The sequence below is a fragment of the Fukomys damarensis genome, unplaced genomic scaffold (assembly GCF_012274545.1).
Source record: "Fukomys damarensis isolate Sample0158 unplaced genomic scaffold, DMR_v1.0_HiC HiC_scaffold_17, whole genome shotgun sequence".
Lineage (NCBI taxonomy): Eukaryota > Metazoa > Chordata > Mammalia > Rodentia > Bathyergidae > Fukomys > Fukomys damarensis.
In genome coordinates, this window is record NW_022900929.1 from 53,693,921 (window position 1) to 53,721,472 (window position 27,552).

A 27,552-nucleotide genomic window follows, 5' to 3' on the forward strand; every position below is an offset into this window, starting at 1 on the left:
ATATGAGAAACCCAAATTGTAGACAGCAGAATAAAAGAAAGAAGTTGGGATGATAGCTGTCTTTCTAATGGGAAGAGGATTAAGAGATGGCGGGGAGGGGGTGGAGAGCAGAGGAAAGGGGGGTGAAAAAAGGTATTAAGATGTGTTATGTGCGTGTACCAACTCCACACAAGGAATGTAAATATTACATAATGCATGTACTAAAACAAAAGTTAGAATAGATATAAATAAAAAGGACCCTTGGGAGAGAGATAGAAGTAAATTTTTTCTAAGGTCAGGATGTTACATGGTATCATTACCAAGCCATGTCTCTCCCATGGTTAAGTCCCCTCAAAAGTATAAATGCAACAAAGAAATCATCTATAATATCAGCCACAGTCACAAAGGTCTGATAGAAGGCTTTACTGGTAAGCTTGACAAATCAAAAGAGATCTTTCTTTGGAAACTAAGTGCACATAATAACACAAAGTATTTAAAATGCAAAAAAACATTTTATATGAACATTGTGGCCTTTAACAATGTCATTGTTCAATAATATAAATTAGTTCTGCAGTACTTGATGATATGAGTTGGGGTTTTAAGTTAAAAACTCCACGTGATTCAGTATAACTTCTAATATGGAACATAATCATCTACATCTTTAGGATTTCACTGCTCATTAATTCAGTTTCAAAGACACTAATAATTTTATAATATCAATACTTCCAATATGACATTATACAGAAGATACAAAAAAGCTCTAATAATTCAAAATGAAACCTGCTATAAGTTAAAAAAAAGTTTTTTCACTTAAAAATTAGTTGAAAAATGCACTTAATGCTAAAGTACCATCTAAAGCAAACACTTTATGACATTAATGGCATGTTACTTTTTAGCTTCAGAAGTAAAATGCCTTTATGTGTTTCAAAAGTCTGCTGGGGGTTCATTTTACAATACTCAATTAACATGCCATTAAAGAAAGCCATGTTTTCTAGGTGGAAAAATGTCACTTTTGTTAATGCAACTGAAAACTCTTGTGTATCTGTAATTACTTGTTATAATACTTTTTGTATAAAATCCTAGTATATTTAAATAATTTTAATATTTAAATTTCCAAAAATGTTGTTCCAAGGAAGCTTGACACTTGCTCTTACTTTAACATGTAGACATACTGTAGGAGAATAGCATTGTTGTTCCTACTGATCCAGGTGGGAGAAGGAAATCAACCTGCTATAAAAAAGGTTAACTTTGACTTTTTTTTTTCTTCAAAAGAGGCTAGCAAATAGGGCATTTTGTATAAAGAAGAAAAGCAAAGCCCTGGACCACAATGGTCACTTTGTCGTAAAATGTGAAAAAATTATACTTGCTATATAAAAATGTGATTCATGGTCATTGAGTATATCCCAATTATAACTAAGGAAGCTAATGTAGGGTGTGATTTAAGATAGACCCTGAAATCCACTCAGATTGTTAATATGAAGCTTCTGGCTGTGTAGATTTGTAGTTGCTGCTGCGGCTCTTGGCCACATTTTGAGAATCACTGGTCTAGACCAAAAGGTATCCTTTAAGAGATTGTGAATTGTTTATAATATTAACTCCACTAATAATTATAATTTTGTAATTAAAAGTACATTGTATAATCTCTCCAAGTCATAGTTTTTTCATATACTGTATGCAAGGATTACATCTTCTAATAGATACAGCAAATATACAGTTAAGCCAGTTCTTTAGCCATTGGTCATGAAGAAAGAATTTGAGCTTTTGACTCTTAAACCTTTATTACCTGAAATGATCAAATTTTAGATAATCACTTATCAACCTTAATGTAAATGACCTAATATAAATTATTTTAATTAGAAGATTGGGGTAAGGAATCAAGAATTTAAAACCTAAAGTTAACAAATAACTATTTTCAGTTCAAATAGCAGATATTTTCAGCTTTTGGGTAAGAGCTGGGGAAGCATTTCCTTTTAAACTTTATTTTCTCTTCTTTTTTGTTGTCTGTATAACTTTTGCTTCACATAAAGTAAAGTATGTTAAAATTCATGTTTTGTAGGCAAGGCAGCAAGTTTAGAAGAGATATTTCAACAATATTGATAGAGTTAGGCTTTCAAATTAAGAAAAAATCTAAAAGATTATATATCAAGAAAGCTGATATCTGGACCAGTGCCTTAGCTGAATTCAGAAAGTACAACTTCAATCCTTCATACGTGATTGAAGTAGTATTTATTGAGAATGATGATTTTGGAGGAGAGCATCCGGGATCAAAGCAAGAATTTCTGAGTCTTTTAATGCAACATCTTGAGAACTGTCCGTTATTTGAAGGTTCCTTATCAAAGAACTTATCTCTAAATTCTCAAGGTAATCATTTTATTTACTGCAGATGAATATAACATATATAGAAATAAGGTTAAAATTAATATTCACTATGGTCTAAATATATAATTTACTTTAATAAACTACTGATAGAATCCTAAGAAAGAGGGATGAAAAGAGTTGTTTTTAACGGTAAGTTTTGTTGGGGCCAGGGTTATAGCTTCATGGTCTAACCTTACCCTAGCATGCAAGAGGTCGTGGGTTCACTCTACAGCACTTATAAAAATAAAGGAGAGGGGAGCAGAAAGTCTTTGGAGTAAAATATTGTTTAAGAATATCTATACTTTATAGCAATATCCTTCATAATTAAAAGCACCTTCATGGGGCCGGGGATTTAGCTCAGTGGTGCTGCCTCCTGCCTCGCAAGTAGAAGGTCCCAAGTTCAATCCCCAATACCAAAAAAAAAAAAAAAAAAAAAAAAAAAGTAACTTCATTTAAACTTTATATACGTTCAGATTTCACTTGAATACTAAGACCAAATGGGACAGATAATTATTGGTACCCTTCTTGTAGTCATATACTTGAAATTTGGCTTTGGCATATTTCTTTACAACATAGGATTTGTATTAAAATAGTTTTTGGTTCAAGTGTAATAGATTTTTAAATATTTGTTTAAAAAATTTTTAGATACGCACTTATGTTAGAGAGGATTTATTACATAGGAATTTTCTTTATGTTTCCTAGAGCTTGCCTTGCCTGAAGTATTATTACTATGTGTACTACAAAGAGCTTATTAAATTCCTTTAAATCATCAGTAATGTTAAATTCCTTTAAGGAGTAAAGTTAACTCAGGACAATTTTGGTACAGTGAAGAATGGATTTAAGTCACAAAGTCTGAATTCAAGTTTATACACATTTACTTCACTAGTTTTACATACTTACATTAATTATCCTGTCAGGGTCTCTGCTATTTTTTATCTGTAAAATATATCTAATAAGATCATTGTTAAAGAGATTTTATTACAAGTTCAAGTACCATAAATGTTACTGATTAATTTGCTTTGAACAGTTACTAGAAAAAGGAAATTTTACATTTTATCTTTTTGACTATCAAAGTTATGAAAACATTTGGTTGACACTTCTAAAGTTATGACGGTATGGTAAGATAGCATATACTTTTGGGAGTAAATCTGTGCCTTTTGAAAGGATAATTTAATGATATACATCAAGAACTAAAAATGCTCATATCCTTTGACCCACTAATACAATTTAGGGAATGCAAATCAAATATATAAAAATATGTAAATAGATATTGACTGTAACACAGATAGTTGAAAATGTCACTCAACCTGGATAACTAGTAATAGGGAGATTTTACTTTGTAGTACATCTCAATGTTTGTCTTAATGTATTCCTTAACTTTAAATAAGTAACTTTAAATAGTATTAAAAAATTTTTACAATATAAGTGGAAAAGCAGAAACTAAGCTATTTTGTGTAAAGGATTTACAGTGATTATTATAGGTGGGTATAGGTGTTTAATTTTTTTCTACAATTGGTTATGTTCAGAAAATATTTTTATATAATTTAGTGTATGTGATTGCTATTTTAATTTTTCTAATGTTTCGATTTTTAGATTATTTTTAATATGCATTCACTTAAAATGATAGTTATCTTACAGTAATAAAGAAGTGTATTTGATGTGTTTTCATCTGTATTTGCAGCTCTAAAAGAGAATCTTTACTATGAAGCTGGCAAAATGCTTGCCATTTCTTTGGTTCATGGTGGCCCTTCACCTGGTTTCTTTTCTAAAACCCTGTTTAACTGCCTTGTTTATGGACCAGAAAATACCCAACCAATTTTAGATGATGTGTCAGACTTTGACGTGGCACAAATTATAATCAGGGTAAGAAATGTACCTATTTATTAAAACCACACTTATTAAGACTACATTGTAGAGGTATATTAATGTAAATGATTTGCAACAGAATAATAGTCCCCATGATGTACTTACTAGTTGACAACATATGGTATTTATGATTACCAATAGAGTTATAAAGGTAAAAGTCTGGAGATTGAAGTGCCAGCTTTAATGTTGATAAATCCACTTGGATAATGTTAGATTTTGTTCAAAGTGAACTAGATAGTTTAACCTATCCTGCCAGAGACAATATGAGGCAGGTTCCTTATTGGATGTTAGAGAACAGTTGAAAGTACTTTCCTACAGGCAGGTAGATCTGAGGAAAGAAAAGATTTGCTTCACCAGTCAGAATATTTACCCTTCCTCCTATGGGGAAGTATGAATGACAGATGAAAAGACCAAATTTAATTTCTTATGGAAACAAGTGCGGAGTCATAATGCTCCCACATAACAATAGTTGCCATTAATTGAACACTTACAGTGGGTTTTGTACTGCATGTATCACACATACAGACTCCTTTATTCTAATCCCCTATAGATTAAGTTTCATTGCCTACATGTTACTGATTCCTTCTTAACTTCTCTCATACTTATGTATGCTACCCATTAATTAACAGCAGTATAGTTTAAAGATTAAAAGCATAGGCTTACAAATGAGATTTCAGTTTGGGTGCCATTTGTATAAATGCTAAAGCTGTGTGGTTTTAAACATATTAAACTTGTTAAGCCTTAGTTTCTAAACCACAAAGTAGTACTATAGAAGTGTAGTTGCTATATATTGTAATTTAATAACAGTTCTATTTACTTGGCTTAATATTGCTCATCCTAAAATCATACTTTAAACTGGCCCATTAACTCTTGATTTTTCCTTTAATTCTCTTTGCTAAAAATTTATTTTTAACTTCTTTTTCTCCATTTTCCATTTTCTATTCATTTCTTAACATCTTGTAATCAATCTTCTGTTCCCATTACCACTCCTCCTAACTTGGCTTTTTCATAGTTTCTAACCAGGGATCTAAATCTTCATATCTAGAGTCTTTTCTGATTCTTCATTTTTCTCTGACAGATGTAATCACCACTTTCTTAGAGCTCCTCTCTACTACTTTCTTTTATATTGTACTTCTGTTTTTTATTACTGGTATCTCTAATGCTTTTTGCTCTTACCCCTGAAATTTAAGCATTTTTCAGTATTTTTTTAACCCACATTCTATATTCTTTGGAAAGCCTCTTCTGTCTTAATAACCTTTCTGAACGATTCATGAACCTGTGTTTTGAGCCCCTCTCTAATTGAACAAAAGCATCCCCCCTTCAAGTTTTTGTGTTTTCTTTCTAAGGGACTTCTTGTTTCAAGCTATCCTAAAGGAGTAATTTTTATTCCTGCATAGTTCATTTAACAGTTACATGTCAAGTTGTAGAAGTGGCAGTCTTCAGCCTTTTCTTCTTATACTTTTAGTGTGCCTACTAAACCAAATTCAAATTATGTCTTGGCTTAGACAAACAGGATATTCTAATATTAAGAGTGATTCTTCCAAAAGTTATGTTTTGACCATACTGCTTTCTTTCTCAAGAATCCTCAGTGACTTCTCATTGCCTGTTGAACAGCATTCAAACTCTCCATAAAGGCATTTAAGACCTTCAACTCTTTTTCATGGCTTATGTACTCCAGTATTTCCTATTCAGTGTTTGTTCATACATTTAGTCCAACAAATAGTGTATACCCTTTCCTATTTTATCAAGATTTACATTTTAGATGAAATACAGAGGAGAAACAAATATAATAAACTGATGTAGCAAATATTTTAAATATAAACAATTGTTTTTAAAAAGGACCTGTGTAGTAGGGCATATATAAGGTACAGTTTAGGATATGCATCTTTAACAAAGAGACCAATACAGTGGCTGAAAAAAGGCAGGTGCTTATGATGCCCTCTAAAATCTGTTGCCTACATTAGGGTCTCTAGGCACTGGCCAGCTGCCTTTTCTGTAAGTGGTTTTACTGGAACACAATCATGCCAATTTGTTACATATCTTTTTCCCCCTATAGTGGCTTTGTTGAATAACTGCAGCAGACAAAGTGATTTACAAAGCATAAAATGCCTACTATACCTTTACAGAACTGGCCTGTAGTTTAAAAGTAGAGTTGTGATTTTTAAAATCATCTAGGAAACTGGGTTCATTCTGCTTGTTGTCCAGTCACTCAGAATATTATCTTTATTATTATTGAAAGTGGAGAATAAGTAAATTTGACACATTGTTTTGATTCACTTTTCTATAATGGATTATTGGTTCGCTCCTATTTTTACATTTGTCTTTCTGTGTCTTTAAGAGCTAATCTATATGAAAGTGTCCGGCACATAACTTGTTTATACAGTTTCTTAAAATACTCTATAAAATTCTTTCTGTCTTTTAAGACTTAGCTAATCTTCCTCTTTCATGAAATTTCAGATCATCTGTCTCACCTCATGTAACTTTTCTATATGTTTTATATAAGTAATCTCTACTAAAGTGACGTTATTATATTCTAAGTATCTTAAAGGCAGAAGTATACAGTATTTGTTGAACTAGATTGTCAGGCATTTATTCTAGAAAAATAATTCCCAATATACTTTAAATCCACCCTGAGGTACTCAAAAATTGAGTATAAAGTACTGTGTCATTTGAAATGTAAATATCATTCACAAATAAATGGGTAAAGTGGGTACATTTTCTCATTTGTTATAGATAAATACTGCAACAAATATGGATGACTTAAATTCAGTAATAAGTGAATACTGTAACTACCTAGAACTTATTGGATGTCCAAGACTTATAACAACATTAACTGATAAATACATGTTGGTAGAAGACATACTTGTCTACCAGGTAATTAAGAGAGTCCAAGCACCCTTTGAAAGGTAAGCTGTTTGTTTATATGTTAGAACTCTCTTAAATGATATGTTTAAAGTAGTTAATGATCTTGTAACGAGGTATATTTAATAATTAATATAAATGTGTTTCAGGAGAATTTAAATGCTATTTATAAATAGTGTTTTAAAATTAACCTCTCAAGGATGATTAACCTCTCAAGGATGATCACTGCTCTGACCATTCTATACAAAATTGTATTAAATGTATGATGTTTAGGTAAAAAGTAATCATTACTTCAATTTATAATTATGTTTCTAATAAAAAATTATTTTAAAAACTCTTAAACATATGGACTAACTATTCCATCTCTACTTATTCATTTAATAAGTATTTATTGAGCACCTGTCATCTTCTGGGTAATAGAGGTCATAACTATTCTCTGATTAATAATGTAGATCTGATTCTTGCCTTTCTTTAGAACATTGGTCTTCAAACTTTTAATTCCAATAACACTTAAAAGAAGTCAGACAACTTACATATCTCTTCAAACTCATCCATTCCTTTTTTTGGGGGGGTACTGGGGATCGAACTCAGGACCTTGTGCTTTGAGGCAGGCACAGGTACCACTGAGCCAAATCCCTGGCCCTAAACTTATCCATTTTTTAAAAGTAATGGAAAATGCCATATATCTCTGAAAGTAGCACCTGTATGATCACCACCCAGATCTCTTATCAGCCTGTGTCCACTCTTAATACCACATATAGTATCATCTCAGAAGTGATTGATTCTTTTCAACAATTTCAGTATCTGGACTAGGATATAGCTTAGCAGTAAGGCATTTGCCTACAAGTACAAGGTGTCCTGGGTTTGATCCCCGGCACTAATACTAAGATTAACCCACAGACTTAAATATAGTTAATGTGTTTAAAACCATTGTAATTATTATCCTTACTGGGTTTATAAAGGATTTGCATGGTTCCAAAGTCAAATATGTAGTAAAAGCATACTGAAGTTGGCTAGCTCTGTGATACAGTATATTCAAAGTAGTACATTTTTCGTGCTTGGCACATCCACCTGCTGTCCCCTTATGAGGTAATCATTTTGGCTTTTTGTTTGTTTGTTTGTTTTGTTTTGTTTTTGTTTTGGTACCGGGGATTGAACTCGGGTCCTTGTGCTTACAAGGCAGGCCACCGAACTGCTGAGCTAAATCCCCGGCCCTCATTTTGGCTTTTTTAAAAATGATTTCTCATCTCATTATTTTTCTTTTTAATGACAGATTTGTGTGTGTGTGTGTGTGTGTGTGTGTGTGCACATGTGTGTGTGTCTGTCTGTTTACTTACTCCTTTTGTTAGATAACCACCCTTTTTTCTACTCTTTTCTTCATTTGACAATATATTCTACAGATCACCTTAGAAGTAAACAGACATATTCCTCATTACATGCTCTTTTTGTTTGTTTCTTTTGCTTTGGATATACTGCTGTTTTTTTAAATCAGTTTCCTGTTAAAGGACATTTGGTATGCTTCCTAACAATCTTCTAAAGTATATAAATAACATATTCTTATATAATGCAAAGGATATGATTTCTAATATATTTATAATATTATAACTTTTAAATCACACAGTTATATAACTCTTAAGTGTATCCAGATTTTCTCTGAGTAGTACCATTTTCTATGAATATAATAATTTGTAATTAGGATTCATATATGAAATATTAAATTCAGATATAGGTTATAAAATTTATTCAAAATGCATCTCTTGCTGGGCATGGTGGTGCACTCCTGTATCTCCTAGCACTTGGAAGGCAGAGGCAGAATGGTTGCATTTGGTTTGAGGCCAGCCAGGGCTACATAGTAAGTTCAAAGCCAGGCTATAATTCATAGTGAGACCCTGTCTTACAAAACCAAAAAAAAAAAAAGCATCTCTTAATGAGGCAGATGTACAAATTTTTTTTTTCTCCAAGTACTATACTTTCTCAACAAAAGGATTTTTCTCATTGCTAAAAGAATGGATTGTCATTCATTTGTGGATTTTTTTTGTTTTTTTAGACAAGTAATCTAGAGATCAAGAAAGTCTTCCCCACATAAAAGTGTTTAATTTAAAACCTGAAGGTTAAATAGGAGTTAAGGAAGATCAAGATGAAGAGGAAAGAAGAAAGAAGTTGAAGATTAGTCCCTCCTTTTATGTAAAAGATTTTTTTAATTAGCAAGATTTATATTAAGCTTATAAGAAAAGAGAGGTATGGATGTCAGAAATAACAAGAAAACCAAATGCTAAAGTACTGTAGCTGTCACATGAAATAAGCAAAAGCTTCCACTTGCCCCAAACTTGTTTTGGGGTTTCTCTATGGAACCAAATCTGAGGCAGAAATATTAAATTAATTGGTCTTGGAAGTCATTGATACCTATTGAGTGCCACACATAAGCAAAAACATAGCAATGGCTAGGGAAATGTCTGCAGCTGAAGCCTAATGGGAATGCTGAAGATAAAGCGGTCCTCACAAAAGGGAAGTTCCCATTTACAAAAAGGACAAAACTTACAACGTTAGAAGAAAGTAAGAATTGGAAGATAAAGCGCACTAAAGATTGAAATAACAAACTGAATGAAACGAGAGTATTTTTACAATTATTGAAAAGTTTTTGCAAAGGAAAAAATACAAAATATGAAATGAATCAAATAAAATAGTATCTCAGAGGCCAGGGGTTTAGCTCAGTGGTGCTGCCACCTGCCTCACAATCACAAGGTCCCCAGTTTGATCATTTACAAAAAAAAAAAGTCAAGTAGAATCAAATAATATCTCTAGATTAAAACAATTATCATGTACCTCTGGTTTTAGATAAGATGGTATAGATACCCTTATTTCTACTCTTCCTGCTAAGTAGTTTTTAAAAACGATTTTATGCATAAAATGAATTTAAGAAGTTTTTGTTTGTTTGTTTTTGGTGCCCGGGATCAAACTTGGGTCCTTGTGCTTACAGGGCAGACAGTGGAACTACTGAGCTAAATCCCTGGCATAAGAAGATTTTTAAAGATGGAGAGATAAAAGACATTAGCTAGGGATGTTGGGACCCAAAGAATGATACAACAGACAGATGGGGAAAATTTAGACATTTTTATGTGAAAGAAAACTAAGAATTTGCCACCTGCAAAAATCCTAAAAAAAAAAAAAAAAAAAAAATGATTGTAGGAAGTTTCTGAAATAGAAACCAAATAATTCAAAATTGAATATTAAATCAGGAAAAACAATGAAAAGAGTATAAATTTCTTATCTAAATTGTATTTGATGGTTGATGAGAGAAAGAAGACTGTAATATAGAAGGGAAAGTTTGTAGACTTACTGTTTTAAGGAATTTATATTTAAGTACTAGTGGGAAGTATAAATCTTTTAAGGAAAAACTCCAAAATAGCAAGAAAAGAATGTGTAACTTCCAAACCAGTTGAGAAGGAATAAAGTGGAGAAGTCAAGAAAACCTCTTTAAAAATCTCATAGTGGGAAGAAAAAGAGATAAATACAAGCCAAGAAAAGCACATGTGAAGTAGAAAAACATAATTTAAGGTTAATATATATGTATATGGTCCAAAACTCTAAATAGATTAATGTAAATGGCACTGAAGGAGCTAATCTTAAAAGACACTAATCGTTTTCAAAAGAATAAATTATTTAAGAATATTAAAACATCTTGAATCTGCACCTAAGTACACAACCTCAAAATATATAAAGCAAAAGTTAACGGGGTAACAAGAAATTGCTAAATATATGGCAAAATTAAGATACTTGAAACAAAATCTGAGGAGTTAATAGTGTAAGCATACAATAATGAACTGAGGACCCAAAACAGCAGTGAATAAGAGAATCAATTCTGAAGAATATCTATAGGAGGAAGCAAGTTAAGTGCAATATTGAATCTTATGTAATGTATCCCATTAATAGATTACAGAAGAAAAACCATATGATTAACCTACAACCAGAGACCCCCCCAAAAAAGCATTTGCTACCTTTAAGCATTTATGTATAAATTTAAGCTAACTTTCAAAGAATGGAATGCACGATTTTAATCCCATAAAATGCAAAATTTAAATATCCTAATTGGTAAAGAAATCTACTCATTAAGTAGACATTATACATAATGGTGAAATATAAGGCATTCTACTGAAGGCTATCATAAGTGAAGGGAACACAGAACTGGCCCATTCCTTTAGTCATATTTATGTGAGAGGTCATAGCAGAGCAACAAGACAAAGAGCAAGTAAATGTTATTAACAGTTAGAAGTAAAACTAGCATTTGGAGGTTGTGTCTGCATAAAACAATATAAAATTCATGTATAAAGAGCTCAGCAGGGTTACTAGATATAAGACAAGGATTCTGGCAGAGAGATTTGGAAGTGACAAGGAATCTTAAAAAAGAAATTTTCAAACAAGACCGAACACTGCAAAAAATGCCTAACACAGGGAATTAAAAAACAGGGAGAAATAACTTTGAAGTAGCATAAGAATGATAGCTATTGGAGTTATAAATGTTATTAAGTCTCTCTGTTCTTCAGAAAGAAAGTAAATATATTGATTCAGTATAGATTTCAAAATGCCTATTAAAATAGTGAGGGTGGAGTAACTTTAAGAATTACTCTATGTATTAAAGAGGTGAATTGGAATTTATTTTTTAAATTCTTTTGTTTTGTTTTGTTTTTTGTTTTTTTGGCACCGGGGATCGAACTCAGGTCCTTGAATTTGCAAGGCAGGCAGCGGAACCACTGAGCTAAATCCCCAGCTGAATTGGAATTTAGAAATCAATATAACTACAGAAATTGGCAAGGAATAAAACATTTTTAAAAAGCAGTACAATAAAAAAGTACAATTGCTCATAATAAATAATAGGCTTCCTAATGTAGTAGCAGTTACAGTAAGTGAAAATTACTCTGAAAAAAACAAGTTACAGAAAAATAAATATACAATATAAAATCATTTATAGAAAATTCCCAAACAAGCAGCAAAAAAATAGCTATTATTTAGGGGTATATATATATACAGGGAAACTAAAATTAAATGCAGAGTGTAGTAGAGATTTCAGGATGGTTGTTAAATAACAACTTCTAATACTAATTTTTGGAGAGAAAGGAAAGTTATGAGTAGGTAGGATTTAATCAAGTGAATAAAAGATTGTTCTTTACAAATTCTGAGCAAACATGAAAAGAAGTTACTTTTAAAATTATGCATGGTGGCACATGGCTGTAATCCCAGCACCTTGGGAGGCTGAGACAGGAGGGTCCTTAGGTTGGAACCACCTTGGTTAATTTAGCAACTTTTTGAGACCCTCTGTCAAAAAAATAAATAAAAGGACTGAGAATTTAGTTGAGTGCAAAAGCCCTGAGTTCAATACCTAGTATTATAAAAAACAAGTAAATTTTTTAAAGGCAAACTTAAATTTGACTGAAATAGCATTTAAAAATCAGCAGAAAATGAAAGTTTAGAAGTAGAAACAAGTGCAAAGCTAGAAAAATGCAAACATTATGCTGTGGAGGGCTTTGGAAGCCATTTTAAGGAGTCAGAACATTTTTATGGTTTAGGGTACATATTAGTTTAGTGTAGCTACTGTAAAAATATCGAAAACTGACTAATTTAAAACAACAGAAATTTAGCTGGGCATGGTGGCACACACCTGTAATCTCAGCACTTGGGAGGCAGGAGGATCACTGAGAGTTTTGGGTTAGCCTAGGCTACATAGTAAGTTCAAGTCCAGCCTGAACTGCATAGCAGGACCCTGTGTCATAAAACATACATACATGCGTGCATACATACATATGTATGAAATATGTTCTCACCATTTTGGAGGCCACACACCCAAAATCACCATGTCCATAGGGCTTTACTTTTTCTGTGTAGAGAGAGAATTCATTCTTTGCTTTTTCTAGCTTCTGATGGCTCCAAGCATTAATTGGCTTGTGGTTTTGTGAGTCCAGTCTCTGGCTATATCATATTTCCTTTGCTCTATATGTGACTTCTCTGTATCTGACTTGTCACTGACTTTAGAATTGGCTCTAAATAATCTAGTAGGAATATATCTCAAAATCCTTACCACCAACGATCTAAAAAGACCCTCTGTCAAATAAAAGGTCACATTCACAAGATCTAGGGAAGTTAGGGAGCCACCATTCATCCTAAAATGATTTTTGGCACTTCCTGTGGCTACAGCATTGAAAATGGAATTGGATATTTAAATATTGGGTACACAGTTCCATTATAAATTATTTATAATAGGGTTGTGGTATATGGAGAAATTAACAGATAAGAGATTTCAGAAAAGGAAATCTATAGGATTTGGTAATTAGTAAGAAGAAACTGTTCAGTATGGCTTTTAAATTGAGTTGTGCCAATTATATAAATAATGGAACCATCTATTGTTATAAATGGTTCAAATTTGGTAGTAAGATGATTTGATTACTTAAAAGGCCACAGTTCCCAATACTGTTGCATTGGGGATTGAGCTTCAACATGAATCTTGAGAGGGATAAAAACATTCCAACTATAACAGCATGTTTAGGTCCTCAAGAAAAAATCAATAGAAAGAGGAGATAAATCAGTACAACAAATTATCTGAAAATGGTGGGGAATCCAGGAAGTCACTCTTACAGACTAAAATGTTACTTTTATTCTTTGCTTATTAGTAAGAATGTTCATTTAAAAATACTCATTTATTTATAAAAGTATGGTATACGCATATACATATAAGCCAAAATGAACCTCATTATTCTGTATAATTATTTATGTACTCATAAATATTTATTTGTATTCTTTTTTTTTTTTGGTCATGAGTTCCTTTTGAACTCAATGTCTTTGCACTGAGCTACATTCCCATTGCTTTTGAAAAAGTTTTATTTTGAAACAGGGTCTCATTTAAGTCTGTAAGTTGCCCAACCAGAGCTGTAACTTGCTTGCCTCAGCCTCCCAGAGTAAATAATTTATAGTTTTGGTGTATGAAAAAAATTCATTTTCTGTCATGTATATTAAAATATTTTCAAGCTTGTTATTTTTAGCAATGCATACATTTCAAATTTTTATGTGGTTCAGGTTTTTTTTTTCTTTGTACTATCTAAGTGTGTGTGTGTGTGTGTGTGTGTGTGTGTGTGTGTGTGTGGCATGAAAGCTTTGTACTCAGCTACATCACCAGCCCTATCTTTAAACTTACAGATTTTTTTTTTTTTTTGAGACATAATCTCAGTGTTACCCAGGCTAGGCTTGAACTCTACTTTAGCCTCCCAGAGTGCTGGGATTACAAGTATGCACCATCTTGCCTGGCTATCAAAAAAATTTTATTTCTGTAATAGCTTTGAGGTATAAAATACTTAAAATGTTTGCTGTTTCTCTTAATAAGACATTGTTAACTTAATTGGAAAACTATAAACCCAATGGTAGTCATATATTCATTTTATATTAATGTATTTGCAAGTCTATATGGTATGTCCATTTTTTTGTTTTTTTTTTTTTTCATATCTGAACATATATGGTAGTTTTTTGGGTTTTTAAAAATCAGCTATTTGACAAATACCAGGTAAGTTAGATGCAAATGTTAATTCCCTAATCATAAGACCAAACATATGTATGAATGTTGGCTTGTTATTTTTCTTCTCAAGTTTTAAGCAGGGTCTGAAAACACTTGGTGTCTTGGACAAAATTCAGATGTACCCAGAAGCATTTTGTAATATCCTCTGTCATAAACCTGAGAATCTTTCTGCAAAAATCCTTAGATATCTTTTTATAGTACACACATTACCTGACATGCAAGTGTTGGGGTTTTGGAACAGTTACCTACAGAGTGTTGAGGGTATGTGGATATTTTACTGTTATTTAATTATCTCAGAGTTTTTGTTTCAGCATATTTATTTCTTTCAAAGTTTTGCTTCTTAATAGTAATAAGGTATATCTGCTGACTCCAAATTTATTTCAAAACAAGTTTACATGACGGTATTAGAAGTGATGAAAGAAAGTTACAGAGTAAATTTATATTGTGCAGTTTGTTTTTGTGTACATAATTCGAGCTGAAAGGCATTTTTCATAGAAAACCTGAATAAATAGATGATAGCAACAACCTTAAATATGTAGATGATTGCAACACCACAAAACAGTATTTCTTTTTTCTTTTATATTACTTGGGGCTAAACTCAAGGAGAGCTACATCTAGCTCTTTTTATTTGGGGATAGTCTTGCTAAATTGTGAGGTGGGGTTTGAACTTGGAATCCTCCTGCCACAGCCTCCTGAATAGCTTAAATTTTAGTGTGTATCAGTACACCTGGCAAGAGCAGTAGCAATCTTAAAACTCATTTAGTTCATCTTTTTCAGTTTAAAGTTAAACTGAATTATTCTTTATGTACTCTTTAGGACTGACAGTGAGATTTGTCATTTAGCATTAGCAGTATAAAATAATTCCATTTAATAGAATGGAAAAACTTTTAACTTCCATGTTTTTTCATCATTTAGTTTTCTCCTTTCATTTGTTAAACTTACAGTGAATAGTTGGGCAAAATGATTTTATGAGTCCTTCTACAATGAGATCCATTTCATGAATAGTACTGTTTGTCTTTTACTATACCTGACTTAGTGATTTAGTTTGCCCCAGATTTAAGTAGGAGTCTGTGCCCTTTAGTATTCCAATTTAGTTTGAGAAAAGGAAGTGATGATAGCATTATGTAATATGGCTTTATTCTTATTTTTTGTTTTGGTTTTTTGTTGTTTTGTTTTTCACTTTTACTGTTTAACTTTTCAGATGGCAAATCTGCAACAACAATGGAAGACATTCTTATTTTTGCAACTGGTTGCAATTCCATTCCACCTGCTGGCTTTAAGCCCACTCCTTCAATTGAGTATCTGCATATGGATTTTCCTATTGGAAATAAGTGTAATAACTGTTTAGCTCTTCCAATGACCAGTACATATAAAAAATTTCAAGAAAATATGGACTTTGCCATAAGAAACACTCTACGACTAGAAAAGGAAAAAAGTTCTCACTACAATGGACATTAAAATATTTCCTTGAACAAAGAAATGCTTCTTTAAAAGCTGCTATTGATAACTTTCCTTTATTTCAGAAATCTGTTAATCAGAACTTAACAAATTTTTCATCTTTGGCCCAGTAGAACTCAGGATATGTACACAAAAGACTACTTTGGCCATTTCAATTAAAAATTGGTGTTTTGTTTTTGTTTTTTTTTTTTGTACTGGGGATTGAACTCAGGACCTTGTGCTTGCCAGGCAGGCAAGGCACCACTGAGCTATTATCCCTAGCCCCTCTATTTTTTTAATATATATGCTTTACAAAGTTCAGTATAAATAATTTTATAATGGTTGTACAGATTTAAACAGGTATAGTAGCATGGTAAATATGAAAAAGCTACTATTTTTATGTATTAGAATTTATAGAATTCTGTGATTTTTCTGATTTTATGCAATTTTCAAATTATTTTAAAGCATTAAATAGGTAAGCTAATTGGTTAAAACCTCATAAATAAAAAGTATATATTCTGGAGTATGCAGTATATGTATGCTTTTCTAGGATGGCACTAAATTCATGGCTAAAATATTTTTAGATCACTGATTTATATATAAATGATCCACACTGCAGTTATATTATGCTAATTGGAAGCATTAAATAGCAGAATTGCAGTTATTCTCGAGTGGATATTCCATGGGCTTGAAAAGACTTTCTGAAGTGAATAAAATGTAGTGGAAAATGCTTAAGAAAATGTATCTTCTTTTTTTTTGTTACCGGGGATCGAACTCAGGACTTTTCAAGGCAGGCTGGTGCCACTGAGCTAAATGGCCCTAAAGCCATGATTTTAATCATTGAATTTGGGTTTTTTTTTTCTTATATCCTATGTGTGTTATTTGGTATGTTTTAGTCATAGTGTATATATCTGAATGTGGATTATCATGCAGTTGATTTGCTATTTGACATTTGTTACCAAGATGGTTCTATCAGGTAAGCTGGTATCATAGCATTATATAGTTACCTTCTTTGCTCTTGAAATATGCCTGCTTTTTAGCTGGCCATTGTGGCAGAAGCCTGTAATCCCAGCCCTTGGGAGGCTGAGGCAAGAGGAGCACCCTAAATTTGAGGCTAGCCTGGGCTACATAGTGAGTTAAAGGCCAGCCTGAGGCCGAAGATTTGGCTCAGTGGTTGTGCCACCAGCCTCTCAAGTACAAGGTCCTGAGTTCGATCCCCAGTACCAAAAAAAAAGGCCAGCCTGAACTACAAACTACATTACAGGACCCTGTCTCAAAGAAAAAAAAAAGAGAGAGAGAGAAGAGAAAAAGGAAAAATTACTTGTTTTTGTATTAGCAATGTATAAATAAACTTAAAAAGAAATACAAACAATGAAAAACCCACTATAATCTTACCACACAGTAAGTATTGTGTCTGTGTATTCTTCTATAAACTCTTATGTTTTCTTTATTTTTAACTATATCAATGCTATTAGTAGTAATAAAAAATAATGTAATAATAATTCGAATATATACAGTCCATAGTCATGTCCCCATATTTATACCTTAAAAAAGGGAGAGAAAAAAACTGGAAAAAAAAAAGCCCCAAGTCTATTGTCAAACAGAAACAAGGCAAAGCTACTGTTTTCTGCTAATCATAACTAAATAATTATAAGATCAATTTGATATACATGATATATCTTAATTAAAAAAAGAAAGCTAAAATATAATCCTAGTGGAATTTTGTTACCTCGTATTTTTTTCAAGTAAACCTTATATTTGATAAGCCAGTCATTTCTTCAGTCTTGTGTTAAACTGTTAGATTGTCAAAAGTAACTAAAGGGTCCATTATCAAAAACTACTTTGAATTTCTAAATTTTGTACTCAGTTTACAGCTTTTATTACAAATGTGTTGATAAATTGGATAGCTCTAACTAGTTTTTCTAAAGTTTTGAAAGACATTAAATCAGTGCAAACCACCCCCAAAACTAATTAATTTTCTAGTTTGTATTTTTAGTTTCTCCTAGAGTAGTAAAGGTGATACAACACTTATGTACTTTCTTGGGATGGGGCAAGAGGCAGTGTGTTTGGGGTTAGCTACAATTAAAAACACTGTTTCAGTTCCTCATTACAAAAATGTGTAGATCAGGCTTTAGTGGTAAGATGGTATAAATAATTTAGGATACTGCCTCAAAGTGAAACACAAATATTCGTACTAAAAAATGTTTTCTGGTTTGAAGGATATTCCATTAGTGTGAATTTTTAGGGTATTCTGTATAGTCCATATCAGAGAAACTTGTTGGTTATTTATTTTCCTCAGTGTTACTATGTCAAATGGTTAGCATTATAATTTTATATTCATGTTATAGCATAATTCTTACTGATACTGAATTTTTAAAAGGAATCATGCTATAAACCTTCATATTTTGTATTTCTTAAATATTTCATCTGTCTAAATGCCATATATTTTCAGTTTGTTTACCTTTTAATTTGGTGAAAACTATAATATACCTATTGTTAATGGTTTAGTATTACATTCATTGTTTTAAAACAGTTTTTAAACATTTAGGGTGGGAACTTTATCTTAAGGCCTTTCATACAAAACTATGCATTCTTGTACTTGTTCATTTTCCTGTTTGAGTATTTAAGGTAAAGATTCTTTAAAATATTAGAAGTACCTTATGATTTTATACTTTGTAATATTTACTTTCTATGTTAAGAAATGTTTTTGTTTCTGTTAAGTAAAAAATCCTTTGTTTGATTACTAAATCAGAATTCATTTTGATTTCTATTTTATGTATTAATATGCTCCCCTCCTCATTGCATGCAAGCTGTTGGAATTTCTGCACTAAATGCTAAGTAAAGGTGGATATATGGGTAAGTTTTCTCAATAACTTTGACTTTGGTATTCAGTCATTATAAGAAAATGATTAAAACAAGATTCTGTTTATAATATGTAATTCTTTATATAGTGACTATCACATACTTCATTGTTATTTTACAATAAGCTGTTACACCATTTCATAATTCAAGTAATATAATACAAAGTGTTTGTGCTTCAAGTAATACAAAATATAAAAACACATTTAATGATGAACTATTTGAATATATATTACCTGTAGTTTAGAAAAATTTTGATTGCCTTGAGGTTTCCTGGTTTTTTAGTTCTGATTTTGAACCTTATCTTTTCCAATTTCTAAGTACATTTCAATACCTTCTATTATATGCCTGGTATTATGCCCAGTGATGGTTCATATTTTGGCGTATTTTCCCCCCTTTTAAAGATGGCCAGATGTGCCAGGCGTGGTGGCTCACACCTATAATCCCAGCACTCGGGTGGCTGAGGCAGGATCACTATGAGTTTGAGACCAGCCTGGACTACATAGTGAGTTCCAGGTCAGTCTCAACTACATAGTGAGACCCTGTCTCAAAAAACAAAAAACAACAACAACAGCAACAAAAAAAAACCAAAGAAAAAAAAAAGATGGCCAGATGTAATTTTAAAAAACCATGGCATTTATAATAAAGTTTTCTAAATAAATTACTTCTGCCACCAAATATGAAATGCTTATATAAATTAAACTAACTTGCTGGGATTTAACAAGGTTAAAATTCAGACAAAATTGGATAAGATCCTTTTCTCTCCATATTTGAGAGATCCTATAAGTAGTTGTTGGTAGATACCCAGGAAGCTCTAGAAATGAGCTGTTTCAGTGTATTGTGTGAGAAAACTATTTCTTAATGTAAACTATTTTGCCAAAATAAATTATTTAAATTCAAAACCTGGATAAATTTGTATATAGTAACATAGATTAACTAACTGTGAAGCCTAAGGTTATTTTTTTTCTTTCTGATTCTAATACAAAACAGGTAACTTACTCTGTCTCAGTTTTGGTGACTGTCTACTGCTAATATTCTTTTATTAGTACATTTTCCCATAAATGTACTGCCCACACTCTTGGTCAGGACAGTTTATTTTATATCATACATATATAAAAATGATGAATGTTAAATATTTTTTACTATAGTAAAAGACATTGCTACTGAAAACGCACTTACCCCATTGTTCTTTCCACTTTCTGAAGCAGTTCTGGAAGTCCTTTCGTGAGCATTCTTATGAGGTGTAATAAAAAATAAGGCCATCCAATGGATAAGCAGGCTCATAAAAGCATTATGATGTGTCTTCATCTACCTTATTCACTGGATCTGGTCCTGTGCAACTTCCTGCTCTTCCCCAAAGTAAAAATGACAATGAAATGTAAATATCTTGTGTTGATTTAAGACATCGAGATAGCTGTGACAGCATATGCACACACGCAAATGTGTATCCATTTTGACATCCAATAAAGTATATCGATTATAGAAATTAATTTTGTATACATCTTGAGATCAAATGGCTTCACTTGGACATTTCAACACCAGCACTTCTAACTAATCCCTCGTGAACTTGTCTCTACTAAAAGGAACTAGGAAAATTGCCAATTTTCCCCTTCCTGGCTCCCTTGCAGGCAAAACCATCATCGATTTAGCCAATTTTACGTGAGCTGAGATGAGAAATTTGCCCGGTTACAGCTTTCCGTGTTTCCAGCAAAGAAGAAAGAGGCGAACCACTGTTGTACTGGGCAACAGGAGAAAGCAAAACTTTGTTGTGTTTACTTTAGTTGCGTGACCCATAACAACCTTAGAGTTACTGTCACCACTTAAATCTGTAAAAACCAAGCTAATGGTTTAGTAGTTAAAAGGTCTCATCACCACACCACGCCCCTACCCTGAGATCAGCCTAAAGTAGTTAACTGCGGCTTGATTAGATTGGAAACTACTAGCAATTCAGGAATTTATCCACTGGGTCTTCAAGCTCCTTAGTAGAGAAGCCTTACAGAGTTCTAGGGCGTGGGTCGGTTGCCTAGGACAAAGGCTTTGGCTCCGCCCCCTCAGGCTTAGCTTCCGGGGCGGAGGGGACAGCCACGTCATCTTCGAGCTCTGCTCGCCAGCCCAGCAGTGGATGGCGGGAGGCAAGATGGCGGCGGCAGCTAGTATTCGGAAGAGGCAGACAGGTACTGGCTTACTTCTCTCTGCACTTTCGCTCTGCGCCGCGGCAGGCTTTTCCTCTACTCATCGCTGTCACTTGATCATGGTGCGTGCAGCCCAGAGACCGACCTTTAGGAGTTTAGTGACCTAGAGCATCAGGAGCCCCTCCCCTTTTAGTTTTTGTGAAAGATGCCCTAAGCTTAAGGACTCGGCCCCTTTCCTGTGGTGGAAGAAAATGGGCTTCAGGGATCGGCTTTTGCCGTGGTCCTATTTAGGTTACTGCGCCTTCGAAGGCCGTCTCGACAAGATCTGGCAGCTGGTATGTTTTTTCTTGTGTTGCCACTTAGGTCTCTAGATTTGTTTCTGTTCGTATTTCCCGTCTCCGAGTTTTTATTTTTCAATTTTCCCGGCACTAACATTTAACTCCGTTTTCTGGCATTTACACCACAGTTAGGAAAATTTAGATGGCTTTTTTCATAGGGCCTTATTTTGTGCCGTCTCACATTTGCTCCAGTCTTTAGGGGAAACCCAAAGAAAAATGCCAGAGGACGAAGATTTTTTTTCCCTCGGTTTGCTGGAAGGAAATTAAGAGTGGCAAAACGAATTAATGACTTAACCATTTCAATTGAAAGATTAGTGTTTTAAAACAGTTAATAGTTTTATCTTCAGTAGAGCATGCATATATAGGTTCCATTTCTGCAGCGAAATGTAAAGATAAATATTTCATCCTTTGAGTATTGATATATTTTATATCTGATTTTTTTTTAGTTTTGTTATATTATTTGTAAACTTTAATTGATACGTTTATACCTATTAGCTAATTATCTTATGAATCTTTTCTGTGGAGACAGTGGAAGTAAACCATCAAGAATGTTTTATACTTGGAAATTCTGTCTCCTGAATTTATCCTCTTTTTTTGCTTGGTTACAATTAATATAGCCTTCACCTGTACCTGATTCCTCTTTTTGTCATTTGAAGAAAAACTCATGGATTTCACTCAGAGCATATGTGTTCTGCTTTTCTCAGTAAATAATTTAATATAACTGCCAGATGAAGTCAAGTGTAACTTAAATATGGGAAAGTCCATATTTGGGGTATATTTGGCATGCATGGTATTTGTAACCAAAGGTAGTCCTGCTTATCTTAGTAGTGTGTTTCTGAAAGCTTAAATTAAATCATTTAGATCCTACTACATATTAAATAGCATGTCAATGATATGTACCAAAAACTTGCAGGAAGTTAGGTTTGTATGTTAACAAATTTTTATATGTAGAAATTCTGTAGAATGTTAAAACCTATTTTTTTAATTTCTGTGGAAATAAATTTCATCACAGCAAGATTTCACATCATTATTAGATAGCTCATGCAAAATGAATTATTTATCAAATTAGTGCCATCACTATATTTTGTCTTACTTTCAGAGAAGGGTAAATCTTTTTATATGTGTTGTAGTTGCAGAAGTAAAATATTTCCCTTATCTCTGGGAACACTCAACCCTCAAATATTCTAGATACAAGATACTATATTTTTTCGAGACACTTTGATAAAAAAGAATTTTCACTCAGTTGGGGTAGATGAGATAATAGTTGGTATTCATTGAGCATTGTTTGCAGACATTGTTTTAAGTGGTTCTGTAAACCTTATTATCTCCATTTTACACATGAGGAAACTAAGGCATAAAGGGATTAACTAGCATACCTATTTTTGGTTTGTCTCAGAAATCTTTATTGATCTTTTGTAATTCACTCCAGGTGCCATCTTCTTGCAAAAGCTGTATGGATTCCTCCCCTCTCTAGCCTTACATTCAATTCAGCAGGTGGAGTAAGTTGCTTCTCTGTGTGGCTCTTGCTCGTGTTCCCTGCCTCTCAACATTACAGAGCCCCAAACTAACTGCTTTTCTCCTGTCATTATCTCATCTACCCTCCTCAGGTATTATAGATGCTGATGATTCCCAGGTGTATATTGTTAGTTTGGACCACTCCTCTGTACTCAGTCCTCCTCGTGTCATCCTTTTAGTTGCTCAGGTCAGAAACCTTATAATTTTCTTGACTTTTCTCTTTGATGATTCATGTCAAATCTGTCTGCAAATGTCAGTTCTATTCTAAACATGCATCCAGTACCTAACTATTGAAATTGCTACCACCCAGGTCCAGTCCACCTTGGGTTTCTGCAATAACCTTCTGCCTCCTTTCTTTTACAACCCCCTTCCCTCTTTTATCGGACCCAAACTGATATGCCGTACATTTGCTCAGAGCCTTTCAGTGGTCTCTCATCTCAGTCATGGTAAAGGCAGAGTGATCTTACCTAGGTCCTGTGTGATCTTAACTCCATTTACCTTTCTGATCCCACTTTTCTCCCCTTTCCTTGTATAAGCCAGGAATGTTCCCACTGCAGAGCCTCTTATGTTTGTTTCCTTTTGTTGGACTCTTCATCCACAGATGGACTCATTTCCTCACATCTTTTAAGCCTTCACTCTTTATTCCTGAGGAGGCCATCCCTGATCATTAAAATTTTTTCTGCCTTCCCAATCATGTTTTCTACATAGCACTTACCATGATCTCACTTACTTTGTTTCACTCATTTTGTTAATGGTCTTTGTTTCCTATCTAAAATGAAAGCTACTAAAGGACAGATAATTTTATATTTGATCTACTTTGTTCATTGCTGTATCCCCAAAAGCTAGAGTAGGATCAGACACATGGTGACCACTCACTAAACATTTGCTGAATGAATGAATAGTAAATATAGATGGCAGTATTTATTCAGTGAGTGAGAAGACATTGTAGTTAAGAGTGAAACTACATTAACTAAGATAAGAATATGGATTGTACATTCAGAACCAATAAAAAGAAATTTATCATTTTAGTTAAGAGCAGTAAGCCTTGGGGTGCTAAACCCTATAAACTTAAAATTACATTCTTATACACCCTTTGAACATAGGCCATGTATTTCAATAACAAATCCACAGATTCAGAATATCTCTGAAAAATTTAGGTAAGCTCAGGAGTTGGGAAAATGTCCTTAACAGGAAAATGTGACATTTTGTCTATCTGCTAACACTGGCCTCTTTCACTTAACTAAGGACTAACTGTAGAAAACATACAACACCTGAGATTCAGGTGGCACCCCAGGCTATAGTTCTTCCCAGCTGTCATGTCAAGAGGGTAAATTACTTTTCCTAAAAACCAGACTTTCTCTCTTTGGGGCTTAGATGCAAGGGTGATGTTGTGTTTATTGCCTAGAGTTGGAAGGAAGAGGTCTGCTAACATACAGAATGATACCCTTTGTGCCTTCTGTATTGTTTTAGTTGTAGGCACTAAAGTGTTCTCTGTTTATGTATTTTTTCATCTGTCAGACTTTAATAAGACCTGATTTAACTGCTTTTAAAAATTAACCAAGTAGATTACAAGGTTGCTAGTCTTAAAAATTATGCCACCTAACTCAGTGATGGTGAACCTGTTAGAGCTTTCAATAATAGCAAAGAGCCGGCTGTGGCATGTGTGCCAGAGTCAGCACCACTGACCTAACTAGTACACTGTCTTGAACATTTAGTCATTTCAGTTTCATAGAGTTGCATTAAGAGATTATCATTTTCCTTAGAAAATATTGAGTCTACTGTGATATGTGAACAGATGAGCAATAAAAACTTAAAAGCAGAGGCCAAGGATTTAGCTCAGTGGTTCCGCCGCCTGCCTTACAAGCGCAAGGACCCGAGTTCGATCCCCACTACCAAAAAACAAAACAAAACAAAACAAAACCTGAAAAGTACTGTAATTACTGTGATTTTTGAAATATCTAGAGGAAAATGTTTTTCCTCAGAAACAGTGTTTTAAGCCATATAAGTTTTAAATCTGATAGGATAAATTAGTTATAAAATACACTTAGATAACTAAAAAACAGACCTACTGTATGAAGATTTTGTACATGTTCCAATTAAATACACCATAGATGATTTTTGTTTTTAGAAATACTCATTTTCATCTGTGCTTTCAGTCAGGCAGTACGTAGACTAGATACTACCAAGGCCGTTGTAAGACCATGATTGAAGCAATTTTTCTTTTTGCAACTATATAAAATGTAGTGTGAAATTATTAGGACAAATTGAAAAATACTTTTACCTGAATGTTTTCTACAATTTCATCTGGGACAGATGCCTTTACATTTTTGACATTTTCCCAAACACATACCAGTTAGCTGATGGAATGTTCTTATAAGGTCTGACCCCAAGTTCTACACAACCAGTTTTTTTATTAATCAGTTTTGCTAGAGTTGCTCTGTACATTTTGTCTTTAGGTAGTAAATAACTAATACATAGGGAAAATGAAGTCCTAAGAAAACAGTGGTAATGTTTGACAAGGCTTTTTATTTTCAGTTGCTTTGAAGCGTATGTTGAATTTCAATGTGCCTCATGTTAAAAACAGCACTGGAGAACCAGTATGGAAGGTAAGAGCTTTTCTTAATGGGAATTAACTTCCTGTCTCTTAGCCTTTATTGATGGTATTGATGGTAATTGGAGGGAATTTTTTTATTATCACTGAACTAGTACTGTAGTACATTTTAGTTAAAATTTATGGTTATTTTATTTTTGCTTAAAATATCATCTTAATATGAATTATTTTGATAAACATGAAATAAATGAGGCAAAAAAAATAGTAAATATTCATCTAGTTCATCCAGTGATCTCTTGTGTGGGACCTTACAGGTAGGTCTTTACCTGATTGATGTTTTGTTCCGTAGATTTGCAAGTGCAGACCTGGAATCTTACAAGTTTTCTAAGCGTTAGATAGATTGTCTGAGAGTTGGTCCATTCTAACGAACTCAGTGGAGAGTGATCTGTAAACTATAATGACAGTTTATTAATTTATGAGATATTAAAACTGTCATGAACCAAAAAGCAGTCTAGCCTTTCTCCTTTGAGAAATGTTGTAGAGCTTTTATAATTCCTATTCTTTGGGCTTCTTCATTTTAAAGTTTATGCTGACTCATCTTCTCTTTTTTCAGAAAGATATTAATACAGTTGATTACATTGAAACTTATTAGTTTACAAGCAATTTATATTGAACTCTTGAAAAAAACTAAAAATGTCAACTTCATTGAAATTTTGAGTGTTTTGAAAGCTCTTAACAGTGTAAGTTTTTTGGGTTAGATCTTGAGATGGTTAAATGGTTTCTATTGAATTTGTAGTTACAGTCTCAGGAGTCCCCTAATGTTTTCCCTTTCTGTTTTTTTGTGGGCATTTTCTTATTGCTCCTTGTATAAACTATTTTGTTTTGAAGGCTTATGTTGAGCTTTATGTGTGGGTTCCACATGCTGGATTCAACCAAACACAGATCAGAAGACTTTAAAATTGAATGTGTAGTGAACATGCACAGAACTTTTCATTACTTTCTAAACAATTCAGTATAATAACTGTTTACATAGCATTTATAGTACACAGGAGCGTTACATAGATTATATACAAATACTATACCCTTTAATATAAGAGACAAGCATTCAAGGATTTTTGTATCTGTGGAGATCCTGGAATCAATTCCCCAAGGACACCCAGGATGACTCTATATACTATGGTTTTTTTCCTATATATACATATCTGTGATAAAGTTTAATTTTTAAATCAGGCATGGAAGGAGGTGAACAACACTAATAAACAGAACAATTAAATCAGTGCACTGTAATGACATTGCCAACATTGATGCTGTGTACTTTGGAGCCATTACTAATAAGGGATACTTGAAAACAAATACTGTAATACTCTGACAGTAGATTAAGTAACTAATAAGTGGGCAGTGTGTATTGCATGGATACACTGGACCAAGAAGGATTCATGTCCTAGCGGTATAGAAAAGGACCTCAAAAGATTTTGGCAGGACAGAACAGTAGGACATGGGAGATTTCATTGTGCTATTATGAATTGTTTATTTCTGGAATTTTCCATTTAATATTTTTTTATTGTGACTGACTGCAGGTGGCTGAAACTACTGAAAGTGAACCTGCAGTTAAGATGAGACTACCATATAGTGAGATTTAAATAGATTTTGAAAGAAACATCTAACCTTTTATAGCTACCGCAGAAAGATTTTTAGGTTCTCCAAGGGAAATCCTGACCATTAAGAAAAACATGTTTTTAATAACAGCATATTTTATCCTCATTAGCAGTTTTTTCTCCATAAAGAATTATTGAGGTAGTTGTGAAAAATGTTTACCAGTTGAAGCTCTCTCTTTTTTTTTTTAATTGAGTTTATTGGTACAATCTAGGTATACAATACAGTTACATTCATCATTGGGATTCTGTACCTTTACATAATAGGTCTTGATTCTCATTTTTCCCCTTGTCCCTGCCCTCCCTTCACCCCCTCTCCCCCTCCCCATTTACAAACACTTTATTTCCGTAATGATATTACTCTAGAATGTTCTCTTTCCAGATGATGATTAAGATGCTAATAAAAAAAATGGTCCCAGGTACCACAACAACAGAACTTTGCTGTTTT

The 27,552-nt window shown here is 33.1% G+C and overlaps 2 protein-coding genes across 6 annotated transcripts in view; both read left to right on the top strand.

The window, feature by feature from the left end:
• The window catches only part of G2e3 (G2/M-phase specific E3 ubiquitin protein ligase), a 59,144-nt gene extending 42,858 nt beyond the window's left edge, over positions 1 to 16,286 (top strand). The window contains exons 11-15 of one of the 2 annotated variants that reach the window (XM_010633546.3): positions 2,036 to 2,340; positions 4,019 to 4,200; positions 6,937 to 7,109; positions 14,691 to 14,881; positions 15,822 to 16,286. In XM_010633546.3, the coding sequence (XP_010631848.1) occupies positions 2,036 to 2,340; positions 4,019 to 4,200; positions 6,937 to 7,109; positions 14,691 to 14,881; positions 15,822 to 16,078 (1,108 nt within the window). In that variant the 3' untranslated portion in view covers positions 16,079 to 16,286. The remainder of the gene's footprint in view (positions 1 to 2,035; positions 2,341 to 4,018; positions 4,201 to 6,936; positions 7,110 to 14,690; positions 14,882 to 15,821) is intronic. The other variant, XM_010633548.3, reaches the window with a different exon arrangement.
• Positions 16,287 to 20,994: 4,708 nt separating this feature from the next.
• Scfd1 (sec1 family domain containing 1) overlaps positions 20,995 to 27,552 on the top strand; it is a 99,983-nt gene continuing 93,425 nt past the window's right edge. Inside the window, exons 1-2 of one of the 4 annotated variants that reach the window (XM_010633549.3) lie at positions 20,995 to 21,090; positions 25,437 to 25,507. In XM_010633549.3, coding sequence (XP_010631851.1) covers positions 21,039 to 21,090; positions 25,437 to 25,507 — 123 coding nt within the window. In that variant the 5' untranslated portion in view covers positions 20,995 to 21,038. The other 3 variants (XM_010633550.3, XM_010633551.2, XM_033765112.1) reach the window with 3 other exon arrangements.